General features: G+C 56.0%; 5 protein-coding genes across 9 annotated transcripts in view; 2 read left to right on the forward strand and 3 right to left on the reverse strand.

The window, feature by feature from the left end:
* Window positions 1-3,381, forward strand: part of saga (S-antigen; retina and pineal gland (arrestin) a) — a 4,418-nt gene extending 1,037 nt beyond the window's left edge. Inside the window, exons 4-16 of one of the 4 annotated variants that reach the window (XM_029830939.1) lie at window positions 78-122; window positions 315-514; window positions 750-809; window positions 895-962; window positions 1,092-1,227; window positions 1,527-1,611; window positions 1,686-1,758; window positions 1,918-2,055; window positions 2,122-2,199; window positions 2,435-2,449; window positions 2,528-2,580; window positions 2,739-2,748; window positions 3,006-3,126. In XM_029830939.1, coding sequence (XP_029686799.1) covers window positions 78-122; window positions 315-514; window positions 750-809; window positions 895-962; window positions 1,092-1,227; window positions 1,527-1,611; window positions 1,686-1,758; window positions 1,918-2,055; window positions 2,122-2,199; window positions 2,435-2,449; window positions 2,528-2,580; window positions 2,739-2,748; window positions 3,006-3,126 — 1,082 coding nt within the window. Of the gene's footprint in view, window positions 1-77; window positions 123-174; window positions 270-314; window positions 515-749; window positions 810-894; window positions 963-1,091; window positions 1,228-1,526; window positions 1,612-1,685; window positions 1,759-1,917; window positions 2,056-2,121; window positions 2,200-2,434; window positions 2,450-2,527; window positions 2,581-2,738; window positions 2,749-3,005 lie in introns of those variants that run through there. The other 3 variants (XM_003976440.3, XM_029830941.1, XM_029830940.1) reach the window with 3 other exon arrangements.
* LOC105418286 (inner ear-specific collagen-like) lies at window positions 3,307-7,280 on the reverse strand. Of its 2 annotated transcripts, XM_029830903.1 has the most exons (6): window positions 7,045-7,280; window positions 6,867-6,968; window positions 5,252-5,639; window positions 5,091-5,171; window positions 4,809-4,889; window positions 3,307-4,601 (listed from the first exon to the last, which is right to left on the reverse strand). In XM_029830903.1, exons 2-6 carry the CDS (start codon window positions 6,921-6,923, stop codon window positions 3,682-3,684), a joined length of 1,527 nt encoding a protein of 508 aa, XP_029686763.1. In that variant the 5' UTR covers window positions 6,924-6,968; window positions 7,045-7,280; the 3' UTR covers window positions 3,307-3,681. The 2 variants fall into 2 exon arrangements, with proteins under 2 accessions (XP_029686763.1, XP_029686762.1); XM_029830902.1 differs by having other exon boundaries at window positions 6,867-7,280.
* A 581-nt stretch (window positions 7,281-7,861) lies between these two features.
* proca (protein C (inactivator of coagulation factors Va and VIIIa), a) lies at window positions 7,862-10,827 on the forward strand. The gene is made up of 10 exons (XM_029830913.1): window positions 7,862-7,944; window positions 8,326-8,387; window positions 8,471-8,551; window positions 8,633-8,790; window positions 8,864-8,888; window positions 8,958-9,068; window positions 9,232-9,372; window positions 9,714-9,832; window positions 9,951-10,068; window positions 10,173-10,827. Exons 3-10 carry the CDS (start codon window positions 8,485-8,487, stop codon window positions 10,751-10,753), a joined length of 1,320 nt encoding a protein of 439 aa, XP_029686773.1. The 5' UTR covers window positions 7,862-7,944; window positions 8,326-8,387; window positions 8,471-8,484; the 3' UTR covers window positions 10,754-10,827.
* dusp28 (dual specificity phosphatase 28) lies at window positions 10,822-12,188 on the reverse strand. The gene is made up of 3 exons (XM_003976446.3): window positions 12,067-12,188; window positions 11,321-11,669; window positions 10,822-11,204 (listed from the first exon to the last, which is right to left on the reverse strand). The coding sequence occupies exons 2-3, from the start codon at window positions 11,666-11,668 to the stop codon at window positions 11,115-11,117; spliced, it is 438 nt and encodes a 145-aa protein (XP_003976495.2). The 5' UTR covers window position 11,669; window positions 12,067-12,188; the 3' UTR covers window positions 10,822-11,114.
* Window positions 12,189-12,429: 241 nt separating this feature from the next.
* On the reverse strand, window positions 12,430-17,777 carry LOC101070158 (deubiquitinating protein VCIP135). The gene is given in 4 exon segments (XM_003976447.3): window positions 12,430-14,069; window positions 14,153-14,239; window positions 15,026-16,736; window positions 16,738-17,777. Coding segments are annotated over 4 exon segments (3,375 nt in total). The 5' UTR covers window positions 17,620-17,777; the 3' UTR covers window positions 12,430-13,374.
* Between the last annotated feature and the right edge of the window lie 1,282 nt (window positions 17,778-19,059).

Here is a 19,059-nt window from a genome sequence, read left to right on the forward strand (position 1 = left end):
GACAGCTTCTTCATTCCAGGCCAAATGTCTCCTGCTGCTGCGGACGGTCATGTGCTTCCACTAATGTTCCCCAACAGATGGCGTCATCATCATTGATCCTGAGGCTCTCCAGGGAAGAAAAGGTACCCCCCTCCCCCACCCCTGGTCCAGGCCTCCACAGGTGTTGGTAGCTCTTCATCAGCTCCAGACTCCTTATGTTCTGGATTGTTGCTGAATGAAGCCGTGGAGGTCACCTGGGATCATCCTCGCTGCAGACGCGTCTAGAATAGGTCAGGATCTGAGTGTTGAGGTGTGTGGTGCATCTTCCTCCACAGTCTTCGTCACCCTGTCCTGCACCTTCCGGTACGGCAGAGACGACATGGACGTGATGGGCATTGCCTTCCACAGAGAGCTGTACCTGTCCACCAGACAGGTGTACCCACCTCTGCAGGACCGCGACAAGGCCACCCACACCAAGGTCCAGGCCAAGCTGCTTCGCAAGCTGGGCGACCACGCCTACCCGTTCTTCTTTGAGGTGAGCCGTGATTGGTCAGCCAGGGTAAAACGGCCCGAGTGAGAGGTTTGTTCCCTTCAAATCTCTGCATCACACGGAATTACGTCCTCCATCAAGTGGTTAAGGTCTCAAACTGGTTCTTCAGTGACTCAGACTGGACCTGATCCAGCTCTGGTCCCTGACTGACTGATGGTAAAAGCACCTTCACTCGGGAATCGACTTGATTCACCTGATGGACCTTCTCTTTGCTCCTCAGTTTCCTGACAACCTGCCTTGCTCAGTGGCTCTCCAGCCAGCACCTCAGGATGTCGGCAAGGTAAAAACCAGAAGAAGAGTTCCATGAAATGTGAACCTGGCTGGTGGTGACACTTCTCCTCCTCCTCTCTTTCTCCTGTCCGCAGCAATGTGCCGTTGAGTTTGAGATCAAAGCGTTCAGCGCCGAGAGCCAAGACGCTAAAGTTCGCAAACGGTGAGATCAAAGAGCAAAACGAAAAAATAGAGACTCACTTTTGCTCAGATTCGATGTTTACCCCACAGCAGGGGTCCTGTCCCCGGTGTCCCTGCTGCTGTGTAAATAAAGTTGCATTGGAATGTGCAGGAGCTCAGTGAAGCTGATGATCAGGAAGGTCCAGTTCGCCCCCGACACGGACGGAGTGGCGCCCTCTGTTGAAACCACCCGGGACTTCGTGATGTCGGATAAACCGCTGCATGTGCAGACCAGCCTGGACAAAGAGGTCAGAGGTCACGGCAATCAAGAAACTGATGTGTTCTGTAAACATCTGCCACAAGAACACAGGTGGGAGTCACCTGTCACAGGTGTGAGTCACCTGTGACAGATGTGAGTCACCTGTGACAGATGTGAGTCACCTGTGACAGGTGTGAGTCACCTGTGGCAGGTGTGAGTCACCTGTGGCAGGTGTGAGTCACCTGTGGCAGGTGTGAGTCACCTGTGTCAGATGTCAAACGATAAAGTTGTAGCAGAGTAATTTTTCCTCCCAGTTTACCGGGAGTCACCTGACCATTTTGCTTCCAGGTCTATTACCACGGTGAGCCCATCAAGGTTTACGTCAATGTCTCCAACAACTCCAGCAAGAATGTCAAGAACATTATTGTCTCAGGTAACTTCCTGTTTGAAATTCCGGGGAGGTGACTTCCTGCCTGCTGGTAAACTGGTGTCTCCTGTCGTCCTCAGTGGAACAGGTGGCCAACGTGGTCCTGTATTCTAACGATAGCTACGTCAAATGTGTCGCCATCGAGGAAACCGGGTGCGTCTTCTTCTGCAGACATCTGCTGGGACACACTGTCCAACCCCAGTAACACCACTGACAGATGAATCTGTAGCTGAGGGTTTAGCATCTGTGCTAGAGATGGTGTATCAATGTTGGCGAACATGTAGCTGACGCGTTTGCTCGTCCACACCTCAGGGACTCAGTGTCTCCAGGAGCAACCCTGCAGAAGGTCTACTCTCTGCTGCCTCTGCTGGCCAACAACAGAGAGAGGCGTGGCATTGCTCTGGATGGCAAGCTGAAGCACGAGGACACAAATCTGGCGTCTTCAAGCATGTGAGGAAAACGCAGACCTTCTGAAATACGAGAGCCACAGTTTCAGCCGCACGCCTTCTGTTTCAGGATCAAAGAAGGAGTTCTGAAGGAAGTGATGGGAATTATGGTCTCGTACCGCGTCATGGTCAAGCTCGTCATCGGAGGGTTAGCATCCGCTTTTAATGATTTTAATGTGTTCAAGTTTCTAAAGAGGAAGACACCTGAAAAGCTAATAATGAGTTCAATAGTCACAACTGTGACGTTTACACGTATAATCATTTTTAATATTACTGTATGAGAGGGGAAATCTGCGAGTTAGCAAAGCTAGCAGTGGTTTTAAAGACAAATACACTTCCTTAAAAATTTTTTTTTTTCTTGTCTGTCATTGGACATCTCAAAGGATGATGGGATCAAGGTGGGTGGAGCTTCAATAATCCATCCTTTTTCATTTTTATTCACTGCATTCAGCTTTGTGTTGATGTTTGTGTTACAGTGAAGTTGGTCTGGAAGTTCCTTTCAAACTGATGCATCCTAAGCCCGATTCAGGTGAGAGCCTCACATCGCATCACTTCCTGTCTGTCGTCACGTACTTCCTGTCTTTTTTCATGGACTTACTGGGAATGAGTAAAAGAGACTTCGGTGTGTTTTTTATTTGCTTAACATCATTTTAAGCAGTTTTTTCTGCTTTTGTTTTCTGCTTTCAGTGAGAGAGAGGTAAGAAGATGAAAAAGAATGAATGAATGAATGAATGAATGAATGAATGCTGTATTTTATTACACTGACATTTGTTCTGTGGAGCTTGTTGCTGGTTAAACTGATGGGAATCTGAATGTAACTCGCTGGTAAACAGACCTGAGATCAGCTGGAAGTGATCAATATTACTTCAGAGACCTCCGTGTTGTGTTCATGTGTTCATGTTTGATGGAGGTGTGTGTACTTGTGTGTGTGACGCTGCTGCCCTGTGCTGACAGTGAGATGGAGGAGGAGATGGAGTTCCAGGAGTTCAAACGTTCCTACCTGAAGGGCATGATGGATGACGAGGAGGAGGGAAACGTGTCAGGCGCTGATGACATGATGCCCAAAGAGAAATGACTTGGTTCTGTTAGGGTTAGAGCTGTTCATAGGCCCCTCCCCCAGGCACAGCTGACCCCGCCCTCCCACCGCGTCCGCTCGCTCAGCTGGAGGTCGTGAAGAGCGTCCAGCTGTTCATGTTTGCATCGCTTCTGTAGATGAACGTCTGTTTCATCACCAACAACCAGATCACTAACGTAGTGAGCGTGCACGTCCTTTATTGTTAGTACCATTAGCATTGTTGCTATTATTAACATTAAATCACAAAGTTTGAATGGACAGTTTGTGTGAGATTATTGTGCTGTCGCCATGACGACCAAACCTCTATTCACACATTGAGACAATTAATCTCATTTTTGCACTTGTATGTACACACACACACCTATACACACACACATCACACACACACCTATACACACACACACACATCACACACACACCTATACACACACACACACACATCACACACACACCTATACACACACACACACACCTATACACACACACACACACACCACTAATGACGCTGTGTTTAGAAAGGTTTAAGGAGTGTACAGTTCTACACGCTGCTGGTCTCTATGGCGATGGGGCGGCGGTCCCGCTTGGCCCCTCCCAGCTGTATTCTTCCTGCAGCTCTTTCATGGTTGGGATGAAGGATTTTCCTCTGGGCGTTCCGCAGGAGTCCGGGTGCAGGAGATACCCTGAGAAGGTGCTGGAGCGCTCCCCGTCCGTGTACATGCCGTTGGTGGTGGCATCTTTGACCTGCAGCCACACTCGGTCCCCCTGGGTGAGGTGGAGGGCGACACTGTGGCTGGCGGTTGACTGGTCGGCCCCTTCCGTCACCCTGACCGAGGGGGAGAAGTTGTGGAAGAGGCCGACTTTCAGAACCCGACCGGCAACCGCCAGGTGGAAGCTGAAGACGTAGGAGCCGTTGACGGGGGCCGTGTAGACCCCTCTGACCCGGTCAAAGTGGCCCTGCCGGTTGGTGAGGACACGTGGGAACGGAACGGGAAGGTTTTGAGCTGGAAACGACTGGTTAAGACAGGCAGAGAATGCAGACTGGAAAACAGTGGAGCAAGGCCCAGGCAGCCCGCCCACACCCGGCTCACCCTTCACCCCCTTCTGCCCCCTGCTTCCATCAAGACCCTGGTCACCAGGGTTACCGTCCTCTCCTTTGGCTCCTTTTTCTCCCACTGCGCCATCAGCGCCGTCCTCCCCGTCCGTGCACTCACACCCCCCCTGTTCTCCCTGACTCCCCTTCTGCCCGTTCAGACCAGGAATGCCTGGTTTTCCCTCATCACCTCTTTCACCCTTCAGACCTTTGGATCCAATCAGACCTTGGACTCCAGGTAAGCCACGGGCTCCAGTTAGTCCAGACACACCTTGTGGACCGGGTGGTCCCAGGGCCCCTCCACAGGAGGCAGGACATTCCCCTGCCTCTCCTTGGGGACCCAGTGGACCTGCAGGTCCTATCAGTCCTCCGTCACCTTTGTCACCTGAGAATACAGAAGATCAACATGAGTGCAGGTTCTCAGAACTCCAGCCAGTCATGAACACTGCTGATCAAGAGGGGCACATTCAGGAGCCATTCAGGAGCATTCAGGAGCATTCAGGAGCCATTCAGGAACCATTCAGGAGCATTCAGGAACAACGACTTTAGGCTGGAACACAAGTGCAAATGTGACCTACTGAGGCCAACGCACCTTTGAATCCGCGTGCACCCTTCATCCCAGGAAACCCAGAAGATCCAGTCTGCCCCTGTTCCCCCAGTTCTCCCTTCTGACCTGCAAAGTGAAGATGAGCACAAACAAAAGAAGAGGAGATGATCTGAATGAGGACTCCCATGGTGCCCACTCCCACAGAGCCCAGGACCATGGTGCCCAGGACCATGGTGCCCACTCCCACAGTGCCCACTCACACAGAGCCCAGGACCATGGAGCCCACTCCCACGTTGTTGTCAGTAAAAGTGAAGTGGAATAATTCACCTTTGACCCCTTGAGGGCCCCCGAATCCTGGATGACCTCTGAACCCTGTCATTCCTCTTCCTCCAGGACTTCCTGCAGCACCTGTTTTAGAGTCACATCAGTTTTCCTGTCGCTTCAAAGAATCAATGCTGTAAGGGGCTGGCTGCCCTCAGAAGTGATACCTGGGGGGCCGCGGTCCCCACGCTCTCCTTTGGGCCCCATGCTGCCCTCACAGTGTGAGCAGAGGCAGAAAACGGGGATCTGGTCAATTGGAACGGGAACCGGTGCGTTCAGCAGCCAGTCACAGATCGTTGGATCAGGAATGGGAAGAACTTCTGCACTGGAGGCCTCAAACGTGGTGCTGTCCAGCCCACGTTTGCCCAGCGGAGGCGTCGCTAGGGGTCCGGCGTGGGGAGCTGGCACCCCCCCGTCACCTGCCACGGCCCAGTGGGTGTTGGGGTCCGGACTGGTTCGGTCTTCCTGGCTGGAGTCCATTCGACTAGCATAAGATGGGATCATAGCTAAGCTTGGGGACGTAAGGAAGAGGACGCCCAGCAGGCTGGACAACATCTGGACAAGGGAGGGGAGGATGGTGGGAGTCCAGAGGACAGAGGACAGGGGACAGAGGGCAGAGGGCAGAGGGCAGAGGGCAGAGGGCAGAAGACAGAGGGCAGAAGACAGAGGGCAGAAGACAGAGGGCAGAGGGCAGAGGACAGAGGACAGAGGACAGAGGACAGAGGGCAGAGGGCAGAGGACAGAGGACAGAGGGCAGAGGACAGAGGGCAGAGGGCAGAGGGCAGAGGGCAGAGGGCAGAAGACAGAGGGCAGAAGACAGAGGGCAGAGGGCAGAGGACAGAGGACAGAGGACAGAGGGCAGAGGGCAGAGGACAGAGGGCAGAGGGCAGAGGGCAGAGGGCAGAGGGCAGAGGGCAGAAGACAGAGGGCAGAGGACAGAGGGACAGAGGACAGAGGGGCAGAGGGCAGAGGACAGAGGGCAGAGGGCAGAGGACAGAGGACAGAGGGCAGAGGGCAGAGGACAGAGGACAGAGGACAGAGGGCAGAGGGCAGAAGACAGAGGGCAGAGGGCAGAGGGCAGAGGACAGAGGGCAGAGGGCAGAGGGCAGAGGACAGAGGGCAGAGGGCAGAGGGCAGAGGGCAGAGGACAGAGGGCAGAGGACAGAAGACAGAGGGCAGAGGGCAGAGGGCAGAGGGCAGAAGGCAGAGGGCAGAGGGCAGAGGACAGAAGGCAGAGGGCAGAGGACAGAGGACAGAAGACAGAGGGCAGAGGACAGAGGGCAGAGGGCAGAAGGCAGAGGGCAGAGGGCAGAGGACAGAAGACAGAGGCAGAGGACAGAGGACAGAGGGCAAGAGGGGCAGAGGACAAGAAGGACCGAGGACAGAGGGCAGAGGGCCAGAGGACAGAGGGCAGAGGCAGAGGGCCGAGGCAGAGGACCAGATGGACAGAGGACAGAGGACAGAGGGCCCAGAGGACGGAGGGCAGAGGCAGAGGCAGGGACAGAGGGCAGAGGGCAGAGGGCAGAGGGCAGAGGGCAGAGGACAGAGGGCAGAGGGCAGAGGGCAGAGGGCAGAGGACAGAGGACAGAGGGCAGAGGACAGAGGACAGAGGACAGTCAAAGATTCTGTTTAGACTCGTCAGCAAAAGTTCAACTCTCATTAATAATCACGTCCTCAAAGTCGTAGTTGCAAGAATTTGTCTTGTATTCAGCTGGTTTTCAGACCTGGACATGGCCCAGATGCACGACTACGTTATGGACATAAAAAGACGCGTCAACTCACCATTCCGGCCCAGACGGGTGTCCACAGACGTGTGGGACGTCTGGACACCAGCAGCATTTATCAGGCAGGGTTGGACAAAGGCCGGCGCTCGTCCTCATTGTCCTGCAGAAGAAGACCTGACCTCCTTCACTGGAAACCAGTTCACGGAGAAAGGAGACACTTATCAGTCAGCACCCACCCTCTTCATGTTGAGGCTGTTGTCATAGCAACAGCAGTCGGGGTGTTTGGGTGTGGCCACCATCTTTGATCACCTGATCCCCCCCCGACCCTGGAACCAGAGACGACCTCTTTTGTCCCGGTTTATCGCATCACTGAAGACAAAAGTAACCAGAGGAGGAAACTCTGCCCAGACACAAAAGGTGAAGAGTCCATGAAGAGACTAACCCCGAGAACTGCCCTGGTTTCCACAGTGGGGGCAAATCTGCAGCAACAGCAGATCATTGCACTGCAGTGTCCGCTCTAGCCCCCCTCCCCTCTGATACCCCCTCCCCTCCTGTTACCCTCCCCACTGTTACCCCCTCCCCTCCTGTTACCCTCCCCTCTGATACCCCCCTCCCCTCCTGTTACCCTCCCCCCTGTTACCCCCTCCCCTTCTGATACCCCCCCTCCCCTCCTGTTACCCTCCCCTCTGATACCCCCCTCCCCTCCTGTTACCCCCTCCCCTCCTGATACCCCCCTCCTGTTACCCCCCCTCCTTATACCCCCCTCCTGTTACCCCCCCCGTTACCCCCTCCCCTTCTGATACCCTCCCCTCTGATACCCCCTCCCCTCCTGTTACCCCCTCCCTCCTGATACCCCCTCCCCTCCTGTTACCCCCCTCCTGATACCCCCCTCCTGTTACCCCCCCGTTACCCCCCCTGTTACCCCCCTCCCTCCTGTTACCCCCCCCCGTTACCCTCCCCTGTTACCCTCCCCTCTGATACCCCCCTCCCCTCCTGTTACCCTCCCCCCTCTGATACCACCTCCCTTCCTGTTACCCCCCCGTTACCCCCCCTGTTACCCTCCCCCGGGGGTCAGACTGTGGACTGTAAACAGGCCTGTCAGTCATTAACAGTCAGACTCTGCTGACGATCGGCTGGTGAGTAACGACTCAGTGGTGCTGCTCTGATGCTTCTGTTGTGTGAAGGTGCTCATCTGTGTGTGTGTGTGTGTGTGTGTGTGTGTGTGTGTGAGTGTGTGTGTGTGTGTGTGTGCGTGTGTGTGTGTGTGTGTGTGAGTGTGTGTGTGTGTGTGTGTGTGTGTGTGAGTGTCTGGGTGTGTGTGTGTGTGTGTGCGCGTGTGGTTTGTGTGTTTGTGTGTGTGTCTGTGTGTGTGTGTGTGTGTGTGTTTGTGTGTGTGTCTGTGTGAGTGTGTGTGTGTGTGTGCGTGTGTGTTTGTGTGTTTCTGTGTGTGTGTGTGTCTGTGTGTGTGTCTGTGTGTTTGTGTGTTTGTGTGTGTGTGTGTCTGTGTGTGTCCACAGATTTAGGTGTGTATTTCCAGAGTTTTCCCTGGCCTCCTCCTTCTTCTTCTTCTCTGGTCTTGGTGAGTCAGGTCAACGTCCACCTTCATCAATAACAGGACGTGACCTGATTGGCTCAGACCTGCTGGCTTCTCATTGGCTGCAGGTCCGGCAGAGGTCATGCTCCGCCCTGTCCTCTGTGCGTCTGTGGCCGTGTGGTGGTCGGCGTCAGTGCTGGGGCTGTCAGGTGGGCGTGTGCTCGGAGGTTTGCTCTGGCGGCGTGAGGCCGTGGCTGAGGTTGACGGACGCTTGTGACCGTGTGTTCCAGTGTTCTCGAACGCCCCCGACGCCCACATGCTGCTCCGCTCCCGCCGGGCCAACTCCTTCCTGGAGGAGCTGAAACCGCCGTCGATGGAGCGGGAATGTGTGGAGGAGAATTGTGACTTTGAAGAAGCTCGAGAGATTTTCCAGACCAGAGAAGCTACAGTAAGAGTGGCGGTAAACGCCTGTCTCACCTGTGGCCTCCTGTTCTTCACCTGTGTCTGTTCTGTGGTTACAGCTGGAGTTCTGGACGGTGTACACAGGTGAGCACCGCCGCTCTCTCCCTAATCTGCACCTGCCGAGCATTCTGGGTAATCATGAGCTGCTTCCAGATGGGAACCAGTGTGACAACAACATGTGTGTCAACGGAACTTGCGTGGATAAGTACCAAGCCTATGCCTGTAGCTGTAACCATGGATACGAGGGCAGATACTGCGACCAGCGTAAGTCCAGTTTGTTCTTCAGGAGATCTGAACCAGCCTGGACTCGCTTCATGGATGAATACGGACGTTTGCCGGTCAGGCCGGGGCCTCGCCGGGTCCTCGCCGGCCCCTCGCCGGTCAGGCTACAAATGTGCGCTGTTGATTGTGCTGCTGTGGTCTCCAGCTCTGACGGCCACTAACTGCTCGCTGGATAACGGAAACTGTGACCACGAGTGCACCGACGGCGCCGACGGCCTGACGAGGCGCTGCGGCTGTGTCAACGGCTACAACCTGCAGGACGACTCCAGGACATGTCGTCCCAAAGGTGAGACATTGGACCTAACCAATCAGGTCTTCTCTCGTCTTCTTCATCGCCTTGTTCCTCTCACGGGTCACGTGCGTGCGGGCGAAGGCAGGTCCACCCCTGGGTGAGTCGCCCGTTCGTGGCATTTCGTGGGTTCGGAACCTTGCTCAAGAGTACCTCGGCAGTGCTCTGAAGGTGGAACCTTCCCCTGTTGCCGTGTGTTGTCTGCACTGGGGCTGGAGGCAGGTCCACAATGGACTAAGGTGCCACCCCCCCAACGGGAGGGCGATGGTTGCTAAGGTGTTCTGGTTGCTGCTGGTAGAGGTTCTGATGGTGGTACTGACAGGACTTACCTGCCTCAGGTCCCTCCTCCTGTGGTCAGCTGCTGATTGGACGCTCGTCGTACACTAAATCCATCGATGGTCTGCTGCCCTGGATGGTGGGTGGAGAGGTGGGGAAGAAAGGAGAGAGCCCCTGGCAGGTAGCAACACCTCCACCTGGAGAAGGTGGCCCCCCCAGCGCGGCCCCTGGCGGTGGCGCTGAGTTACAGACGGGTGTCCGGGCTGACCGCGCTCCTCGCCGTGTGCTCGTGTGTGCAGGTGCTGGTGCTGAACGCCGTCGGGAAGTTCCACTGCGGAGGCGTCCTCATCGACGAGAGCTGGGTCCTGACCGCCGCCCACTGCCTGGAGGACAGCCTGACCTTCAGAGTGCGGCTCGGTGAGCGTCCACACGGCTTCTGTTGGCCGATGCTTGTCGTGCTCCTGTAGCTGCCAGTGTCGCTCACCTGTGTCCTGATGGAACCCTGTGATCTCTGCTGCCAGGGGACTATGAGCGCCTCCGAGCTGAAGGAACCGAGGTCACCTTGAAGGTCACCAAGACCTTTAAACACCCAAAATACAACCGCAGGTCAGTTGACAATGACATCAGCCTGCTGCGTCTGGAGACCCCCGCCCCCCTCTCGGACTACATCGTCCCCGTCTGTCTGCCCGGGCGCCACCTGGCCCAGCGGGTGCTGAACAAGAACGGCACCATGACCGTGGTGAGCGGCTGGGGCAAAGAGAACCTGGAGAGCTCCAGGTTCAGCTCCGCCCTCAACGTCATTAAAGTCCCGCTGGTGGACACCGACACCTGCAGGGGGCAGATGTACTACAACATCACCAGCAACATGCTTTGTGCTGGGATCGTTGGCCAGAAAATGGACGCCTGCGAGGGGGACAGCGGCGGACCCATGGTCACGCTCTACAGAGACACCTGGTTCCTGGTTGGCCTGGTGTCCTGGGGCGAGGGCTGTGGCAACGTGGAGAAGTTGGGCATCTACACCAAAGTGTCCAACTACATAGACTGGATCAACAAAGTCCGGGAAGACTGGGACACCAGTCCAGTAGAACGCCAGCGCCCCTGAACCGGCTGATCCAGAGTCAGTAAAACACTGATGTAACGTGTTCAAAACAATAAAACTGGTTCTGTTTCTACGGCTACCGTCACCTTTATTGCTTAAACACTCCATGATGAAAGATCTGGCAGGATCTGGTGGTGGATTACTGTCCCAGCAGCACCGGTCCCCTACCTGGTGTCCACCAGGTAGGGTACCGGTGACCTCAGGGAAAAGGGCTTTTTGTTGGTCACGACTGTTGTTTCTACAAAGGTGATTCACAAACCCGGACCTGGGATGAGTTCTGCCCACAGTTCCAGTTCCATGGAGGACCTTCAGGGTCAAGAGCCTGGAGGTCCGCCCCACTGGTCCCCGCTGGTCCAGGTCCCCCTCAGCACTGGTTCAGCTCCTGTTCATACCGCTTCAGCTGGGCCAGGAAACCCGGGTTTGGGTCGATCACATGACGAGCCGCCTTCACTGTCTGGAACCCAAACAGAACACGTGTGTTCAGCCCTAAAGTGGGCGGGGCCATACAACTGTAACCCCGCCCCCAGAACCACAGAGTCAGGGTAACGTAAAGGGCGTGCTGTGGCCCACCTGGAGGGCTTGGGTCAGGGTCAGCCTGTGATGTTTCAGCAGGTAGGCGATGCAGATGGTCGCCGAGCGGCTGCGCCCGTTCTTGCAGTAAACGAGGGCGTGACCTCCACGCTCCGCCTCCTCCTGGATGGCGTCGGCGCAGCCGTCAAAGTGGCTGTAAAGGTCTTCGTTGGGGTCATCGTAGACCGGGATCTGCAGCCTCTGGACGGCGTGGTTGGCGGGGAACGGCTGTTGCCGGGACACGTTGATGCAGAGCGTCACCCCCTCCTGCTCAACCAGCTGGTCGCTGCAGGCTGAGCGGGCGTTCCCGATGAGCAGGGACCCGGTGACTTTACACAGCTGCAGCATCCTGGAGAACCAGACGTTAGCGTAGCACCGTAGCCAGCATAGCACCGTAGCCAGCGTAGCACCGTAGCCAGCGTAGCACCGTAGCCAGCGTAGCACCGTAGCCAGCGTAGCAACGTAGCCAGCGTAGCACCACTGTCATAGAACATATGGATATAGAACAGAGAAGCTAGCTAAGCTAGTTTTTAATTGTTGGTCGTTTCCTACTGGGACGTTGATCCGGCTTAACCAGAATAACAAACGTTAAACAGCCGACTGAACAGCTGACCTGTGTTGGCTAAATTTACCCAGACCCCCCCCCCCCCACTCACACACACACACACACACACACCCGAGCCACCAGTCATGAACTGGATTTGGGAACATTTGAAGACTAAATCACGTGTTCTTCAGTGACTCACGTGCAGCATCAGATCTGCGTGCTGGTTCCTGCCGTCGACGTCCTGCGTGCACGTGCACGTGCACGTGCCCCTCACACACGCTGCGTCTGTCAGGACGGTGACAGCGGGCGTCTCCCAGGTCTCAGTGCTGATCCAGTTCAGGAAATATAATCAAAGGTTCTCCAGCAGAAGAACCTTTGCTGTGGTTTCAGGTGTTGTGATGATTTCTGTTCATGTTTCAGAAACCTTTGCACATCTAAAGGTTTATATTCATATTCTAAACAGGTAGCAGCCAGCTAGCCGCTACACTGCTAACAGCTACACTGCTAACAGCTACACTGCTAACAGCAGCGATGGTATTTCAGAGACATTGAGAGGAGAGAGGAAGGTGACAGAAGTGATTTTATTCTGGGTTGAAAATCCACACATGCGAACAGCAACGTCACAGCTGCATCACTGTTTTAGCAAACTGACGAGAAGGTAACAAAAGAACAGGATGTCAAAGCAGAAAACAATCCGGACACGTTTATGTACACGTTTCAAATATGCTACAAGAATTTACAGCTGATTAGGGCATCGTTAGTGGTCACCCTTCAAGTCCGTCACAGCAGCGGCCTCGTTCTGATGCAACAAAGACGTATGCCAAGCTAACATTAGCATGCATCTTCTTCCCTGGATGGCCTGTTGAATGGCTGCGGTGGCATTTGTAAAGACTGGTGAAAAAGCGATAAAGTTTAATGGGAATAAAACCTATAAAGTGGCAGCAAATCTACATTTTTAACTGGCAGCATTGAGATGTGGAGTCGTTTAGATAGCTTAGCTTAGCATAAAGAAGCATAGCTTTAGGCTAAGCCGGCCCAATAGTGGAAGATTCTTCTATTTGTTGTGGGTTTTAATACCAGAACTTTTGAAATTAAATATAAACGCAGAACTTCATCATCTCGTCAGACCTGATCCACAAAATAAAATCCAACTCCAAACGCATTCCAGGGTAAAAACCTGGATTCTCATTAAAAGCAAGATGTTAGATGTTAAAAGAGATTTTGCACAGCGACTTGGGGCCGAGAACCACAGCGGGACAGTTCCAACTAAAACCAGAGCAGCGCTGCCCCCTGCTGGACGAACCGCAGCGGCGCCTCCCAAAGAAAAGTGTCTGTCGGGAATAAAAAAGGCGTTGCTGTCGTTAGTGTTGTTCTCGGGCGGTTCTGGGCCTTCTGGCGCCGGATCCCGTCCCTGTGAGACCAGCAGGAGCCCAGGGAGCAGGCGGGGAGCAGGACGGTGGCGTGGCGTGGCGGGGAGGGGCGGGGCGGGGCGGGGCCTCAGCTCCCATCAGGAGTGATCCATGGGCTCCGCCGCGCCGCTCTGCTCAGCGGGCTGGCTCTCCATCTCCTCCAGTTCTTCCGTCTTTAGCTCCGCCTTCCCAGGCTCCCCGGCCGCGGCCTCCCCGCCGCTCTTGCCGCCGCCCATCTGCTCCTTCAGGTGGCGCTCCATGGAGGCCTGGATGGACGACACCATCTCCTGCAGCTTCCGCCGCTGCTGCTCCATCACGCCGGGGTCGACGCCGCGGCCGTCCTTGGTGGTGACAAATCCCGGCGCCATGCGCACCAGCTCCCGCGTGGTGTCCTCGGGGATCTGGGACAGGTCGGGGGGCCCCCTGGAGACGCTGGCGCTGAGGTCCGTGCCGCTGCTGTGCTGGCGCGTGATAGGCCGGTGCTCAGGAGGGGAGGAGCCGCCGGCGCTGCCCAGGGAGTGGCCTTTACCTTGGAACGCCGCCACATTCTGCTCCTTCTTACGGACGACGCCGCCGCTGCCCAGCCGCAGGACGCTGTGGGCGGGGCTTCCCTCTCTGCTGCCCCTGGCGCCAACCTGCACCAGCGCCCCCTTCACGCGCTCCTCCACGTCAGGGCCGATCTGGAAGTGCCCGGCGGCGTCCACGCACAGCTCCAGGCGCTCGTCCGCCGCGTTGTAGACGAAGGTTTTCCCGCTCAGGTGCGGTAAGGTGCAGTGTTTCCCGTCCATCAGACCTGAAACACACCAGAATGGGACTGTGTCTCACCCCTGCAGCTCCTGACCGACACACGTGACCGACACACACACACGAACCCACCCATGTCCTTCATCACGATGTTGTAGAAGACTCCGCCCCTCTGGAACAGGTGTGGCAGCGTCTTGGCGTAGGACCACACGTCCTCACCTGGAAGAAGAGGGACAAGGTCAACCAAGGGGGACACAGCAGCAGCCTCAAGTGGACCGGGGGACGCAGGGACCGGTGGACCAGGGACCGGGGGACGCAGGGACCGGTGGACGCAGGGACCGGTGGACCGGGGGACGCAGGGACCGGGGGACGCAGGGACCGGTGGACCAGGGGACGCAGGGACCGGTGGACCAGGGACCGGGGGACGCAGGGACCGGTGGACGCAGGGACCGGGGGACGCTGGGACCGGTGGACCAGGGACCGGGGGACGCTGGGACCGGGGGACGCAGGGACCGGTGGACCAGGGGACGCAGGGACCGGGGGACGCTGGGACCGGTGGACCAGGGACCGCGCCAGCTCCAGCTGTTTACTGGGGTCTGACAGGTGACCTTTGACCTTTGGCAGGTGAGACAGGGACTGTTCCCGATGGCTGAGTCAGCTCACTCGTACACACACTCACACACACACTCACACACACACACTCGTACACACACTCGTACACACACACGTACACACACTCACACACACACGTACACACACTCGTACACACACACGTACACACACTCACACACACTCGTACACACACACGTACACACACTCACACTCACACACACACACAGTTTGTTTTCAAATCTTTTTTAACCTGAATAGTTTCTATTACTGAGAATGTTTGATGATTGAGGTCACTAAAAGCTAATCAAGAACAATTAATAGATGATCGACAAGTGGGGCGGGGCTAGGGGAGGAGCTGGGGAGGGACTGGGGGAGGAGCCGGCGGTCACTCACCCATCAGGGTTGCTAGGAGACACAGAGAGGAGATCTCCAGATCGATGCTCTCCTGCAGCTCGCGGCCGCTCGTCCTGCCTGACGTCAGCGCCTCCTCAGTCTTCGCCTCATGGCGCCCGCGGGCCTCGGAGGGGGCGGGGCTCTTGTCGGGGCCCTTCAGGATCTCCACGGTCACCCTGTCGCCATGCTGCAGGGCCACGGGCTCGTTCTCCTCGCCCTCCCTCGGCGACGCCAGCCCTTTGGGAGGGAAGCCGAAGCGGATGCACTGCTGTTCCGGAGGGATGGCGAACTGCCTGGCGACGCCCCTCTGCAGCTCGGCGAAGGTGGTGGAGGCCTGCAGGGTCAGCGTGGCCTGCCGGCCGTCGCTGGTGCTCACGCGGATCTTCTTCTCCTTATTGGCCGCGGGGGAGGATTTTGTGGGCGTGGCTGGGGCCGAAGGGGAGCCGGGTTCTGGTGACGTGGCGCCTCGCTGCTCTTGCTTCAGCTTGTCAGTGTGGCGCTTCTGCGTGGCGGCGGCGTGCTCGCCGATGCTCTGCTGGATGCTGCGCTCCGCCCGGCTCATCGTCAGCTCCTCCTTGTGCAGCGTCTTCGCCTTCTGACCCGTCAGGATGATCTTAGTGGGGGGCTGCGGGTCGGCCGGCGGGGCGTCGGGGGCGCCGTGCTGCGCGTGGGCCCGCTCGATGCTCACCGGGTTGTAGTCGTCGGGGTTCTTCTTGGCCGTGTGGTGCAGGATGGTGTTGACCACCTTCTGCACCAGGATCTCACTGCCGAACTCACCGGGGAAATGCTTCGTCACCAGCTTCATGGCCACGTCGTACACGTTGCTGTTGAGGGCGGAGTCCATCTCGTACTGGAACCAGTACACCGTCTCCCTCACCTGCCGCCCCCCCCACTCCAGCGTGATGGGGAAGGCCTCGGGCAGGTTGTCGTATTCTCTGCCCTCCCAAAAGTGCTTGAAGCCGCAGCCGCACTTCCCGCCCTGCGAGCGGGTGTTGGTTCTGTCCCCGTCCAGGTAGACGACGGAGCCGTTGCCGTGGATGTGGCGCACCGACGTGCCGTGGCACCAGGTGCAGGTGTTGAGGGAACTCAGCGTGTAGTCCGGGACCAGGACGTCCTGCTGGGGGTCGTAGGAGCAGACCAGGTTGTTGAGGGGGAAGCTGTAGTTCTTGTCCACCCGCAGCTGGCCGTGGGTGGACTTGGCCAGGTTGTAGAGCTTCCCCCCCGGGCCCAGCCAGTCCTGCGGCACGTGGAGCTCCACCAGGGCGCTGCAGTTCAGGCAGCGGTGCAGCCTCTTCTCCAACACCAACTTCTTGGCGGCCTCGGTCACCTCCTCCGGCTGCACGCCGATCACGCCGGTCCGTCTGAAGACGTACTGGTGCACGTCGGCCACCAGCGCCGGGTGGATTTTGTGCTTCTCCATGAACACCTCCTCCATGGCATTGACCAGCCGCATCAGGTATTTATCCTGCAGGCTGCGGTCGCCGCCGATCACGCAGCTCCCGTCTGGCTCCAGCTTGATGTACCTCCTGATGAGCTCCTGGGGGACGCCCCAGGCCTTGGGCAGCAGGCGGGCCGGCAGCTTGGGCAGCACGCTGCTCTTGATGCCCACCAGGGGGATGTAGTGGTTCCTGCCAGAGCTGCTCCAGGCGATGCAGATGGGTTTGTTGAGCTTCCCGTCTTTTCCTCTGCACTGGTCCTCGGCCACCAGTCCCCGGCAGAAAGGTCGCGGAATAGTCTCCAGAGCTTCTCATCCCGCTCAGCGAGTCCAGCAAGATGATGGGCCGGTGAAGGACATTGGCCAGCCCAAAAATATGAATATTGCGCAGTCCGAGCGGGACGCCTTCAGGCGGGACGAACAAGGGGTCGCACTCGGTGATGATGTCCTCCCATTCTGCAGCGTCGATGAAATCCTGAAAAAGAGCCTTGTAGTGGTCCAGGTTCTGCTTGAAGTTCTGTTTCAGGTTCTCCCTCAGAGCGTGCCAGAACAGTTCCCGGCCCACCAGAGCTCTGGACACAGCATGGACCAGGCAGTGCCCATCTCCGTCCACGTGGACCGGTATGAGACACTCTCTGTTACCGTTGGATTTCTTCACCTCTTCCAGAGTGTCGTGGAGATAAATAAGGCTCCCGGACCGGTCTTTCCCATAGCCCATGGTGGAGACATGTTCCGGTTCGATCAGGAAGGCTCTGTCCCCCAACAGCGAGCAGTCGAACACCTCTCCCTGGTTCATGTCCCGCAGCAGCTGGGCCTTGCCGGTCTGCCTGTCCATGCCGTACCGGGTGAGCAGCGGGGACAGCAGCTTGCAGTGGTAGTTGGACAGACCCATCACTTTCACCAGCTCCGTGCCTTTCTTCGGGGCCCCGGTGACGCCGAGCAGGGCGTTTCTGAGCAGATTATGAAGCACGACATCTGGATCCGTGACTTCTTCCACATTTAGCAGGTTCTTCTGCTCGTGTCTTTGTCCGCAGTCGGTGCACTCGATGCTAACGGAGCCGTGAGCTGGGAAGAAGAGCCTCGCCTGACATTTCGGGTCCGGGCAGGTACCCGACAGAATCCGTTTATCTTTTTTCTTAGAGCTGAGCAGCAGCGACATGTCGAGCGTAGAGGTCGAAACTGATCTTCAGCTTCACAGAATCGTCGCAGTGAAGCTCGGACGAAGCTGCGAAACAAGCTTCCACTTCGTTAATGACATTTATTTGCCAGAATAACACAAGAACAACACGGAAGCGACTGTTTGCTCGTCTCGCAGCCGATCTTTGCTCGACGTAACTACGTTTGGACGGGAACTTCCTGGGAGTTGTAGTCCTCAGCTATAACGGCTTAAAATAGATTGACGTCCCAATGTGAAGGCCTCGCTGTAGCACGGTCATTAATATATGTACTGCATTATACAACGGCACCCCTTTAGCTTAACTCACACCTACAATTAAATGACCTAAATCAGCTATCGTTTTATCCAGTGGACTACATGACCCGGCATGCAATGCACCTTCCGTTTGTTGCGACAGGAAGTTGACAACACGGTCTTGTAGTCTCGGTTGTTTTGGTCAGACCGAGTAGATGGTGAATTAAGAAGTGTCTTTAAAGTCGTATTTTGCCTCTAAGTTGCGAGTTTTCTAATTTTGCGACGCCGTGTAGATAAATGTCAAAGACTATGGTCAGCAAAATGTAAAATCAAGTTAAGTTGTTAGCTTAGCAGAGGGGATGCTAATCGTCAGAACACTAATGTCTCAACATGATACCCATCAGGAAAATTAAAGGTTGCTTTTGTTCAAAGACAGTTATGATAAACGCAATTCAGATCAAAGCCAAGGACCCTCCAGAAGCCGGAAAATTCATTTTAATTTCATTATAATCCGTCGATAACTTTGAGAGTTACTTTGTTCACAGACAAACGCCGGTTTGGTGGCGGTAATGACGACCGAATCAGTACTAAGGTTATACTTGTGAAAATGTTGCAATGGAACCCTGGATTCATGCCGTGAACACAGATGTGTCCACATGTCGGGTTGTTTTCATGTCGAAAACCACGCAGGTCCCGCAAGGATGACGTCACAAGACCCGCGTGCCCTCCCGGACAAGACCACACGGTGGCGCCGTTTCTTAGAAATGTTTCTGAAATACTGGAAGAGTCGAAAAGACACTTCTGACCTCGCCAAGGAGGTCACGGCACGGCCGGATTTTAATGTCTTCAGGAGGCGCTGATGGTGGACCAAGGAAGAGCTGATTCAGTTGGTAACATAGATTCCAGAGAGACTTTGATCTGAAACATCAAAGCTCCACAGCGCCCAGTGCTTTTCTCTAGTTTGCTAAAGTGGCCTAAAGATGAAGGGCAGTTGTTCTGGTTTATCTGGTCACTGACTTCATAATCCTGACCTGAATCTTGGGGCCTCCATCACAACTCACGTTGCTGAAGATCCTGTGGAGATGCTTCCAAACGGGTTTTAAATATCAACTATTGTTAGAAGGGAAATGCTGATTTGAGCCGATCCTGTTGATCCCCTTCCAGAAGGGATTTTACTGACTAATTTGT

Source organism: Takifugu rubripes, chromosome 22, assembly GCF_901000725.2.
Source record: "Takifugu rubripes chromosome 22, fTakRub1.2, whole genome shotgun sequence".
NCBI lineage: Eukaryota > Metazoa > Chordata > Actinopteri > Tetraodontiformes > Tetraodontidae > Takifugu > Takifugu rubripes.

Bases quoted from the DNA above. Each gene is read 5' to 3' on its own strand.
- LOC105418286 (XM_029830903.1), bottom strand. From the start codon at position 6,923: ATGCTGCTGGTGTCCAGACGTCCCACACGTCTGTGGACACCCGTCTGG. The intron at 5,640-6,866 runs GTGAGTTGACGC...TCCCTTGTCCAG, and splicing joins CACCCGTCTGGGCCGGAATG to ATGTTGTCCAGCCTGCTGGG. The intron at 5,172-5,251 runs GTATCACTTCTG...ACTCTAAAACAG, and splicing joins TGGGGACCGCGGCCCCCCAG to GTGCTGCAGGAAGTCCTGGA.
- dusp28 (XM_003976446.3), bottom strand. From the start codon at position 11,668: ATGCTGCAGCTGTGTAAAGTCACCGGGTCCCTGCTCATCGGGAACGCC. The intron at 11,205-11,320 runs GTGGGCCACAGC...TTTGGGTTCCAG, and splicing joins CCCTGACCCAAGCCCTCCAG to ACAGTGAAGGCGGCTCGTCA.
- proca (XM_029830913.1), top strand. From the start codon at position 8,485: ATGCTCCGCCCTGTCCTCTGTGCGTCTGTGGCCGTGTGGTGGTCGGCG. The intron at 8,889-8,957 runs GTGAGCACCGCC...AGCTGCTTCCAG, and splicing joins GTTCTGGACGGTGTACACAG to ATGGGAACCAGTGTGACAAC. The intron at 9,373-9,713 runs GTGAGACATTGG...TACCTGCCTCAG, and splicing joins CAGGACATGTCGTCCCAAAG to GTCCCTCCTCCTGTGGTCAG.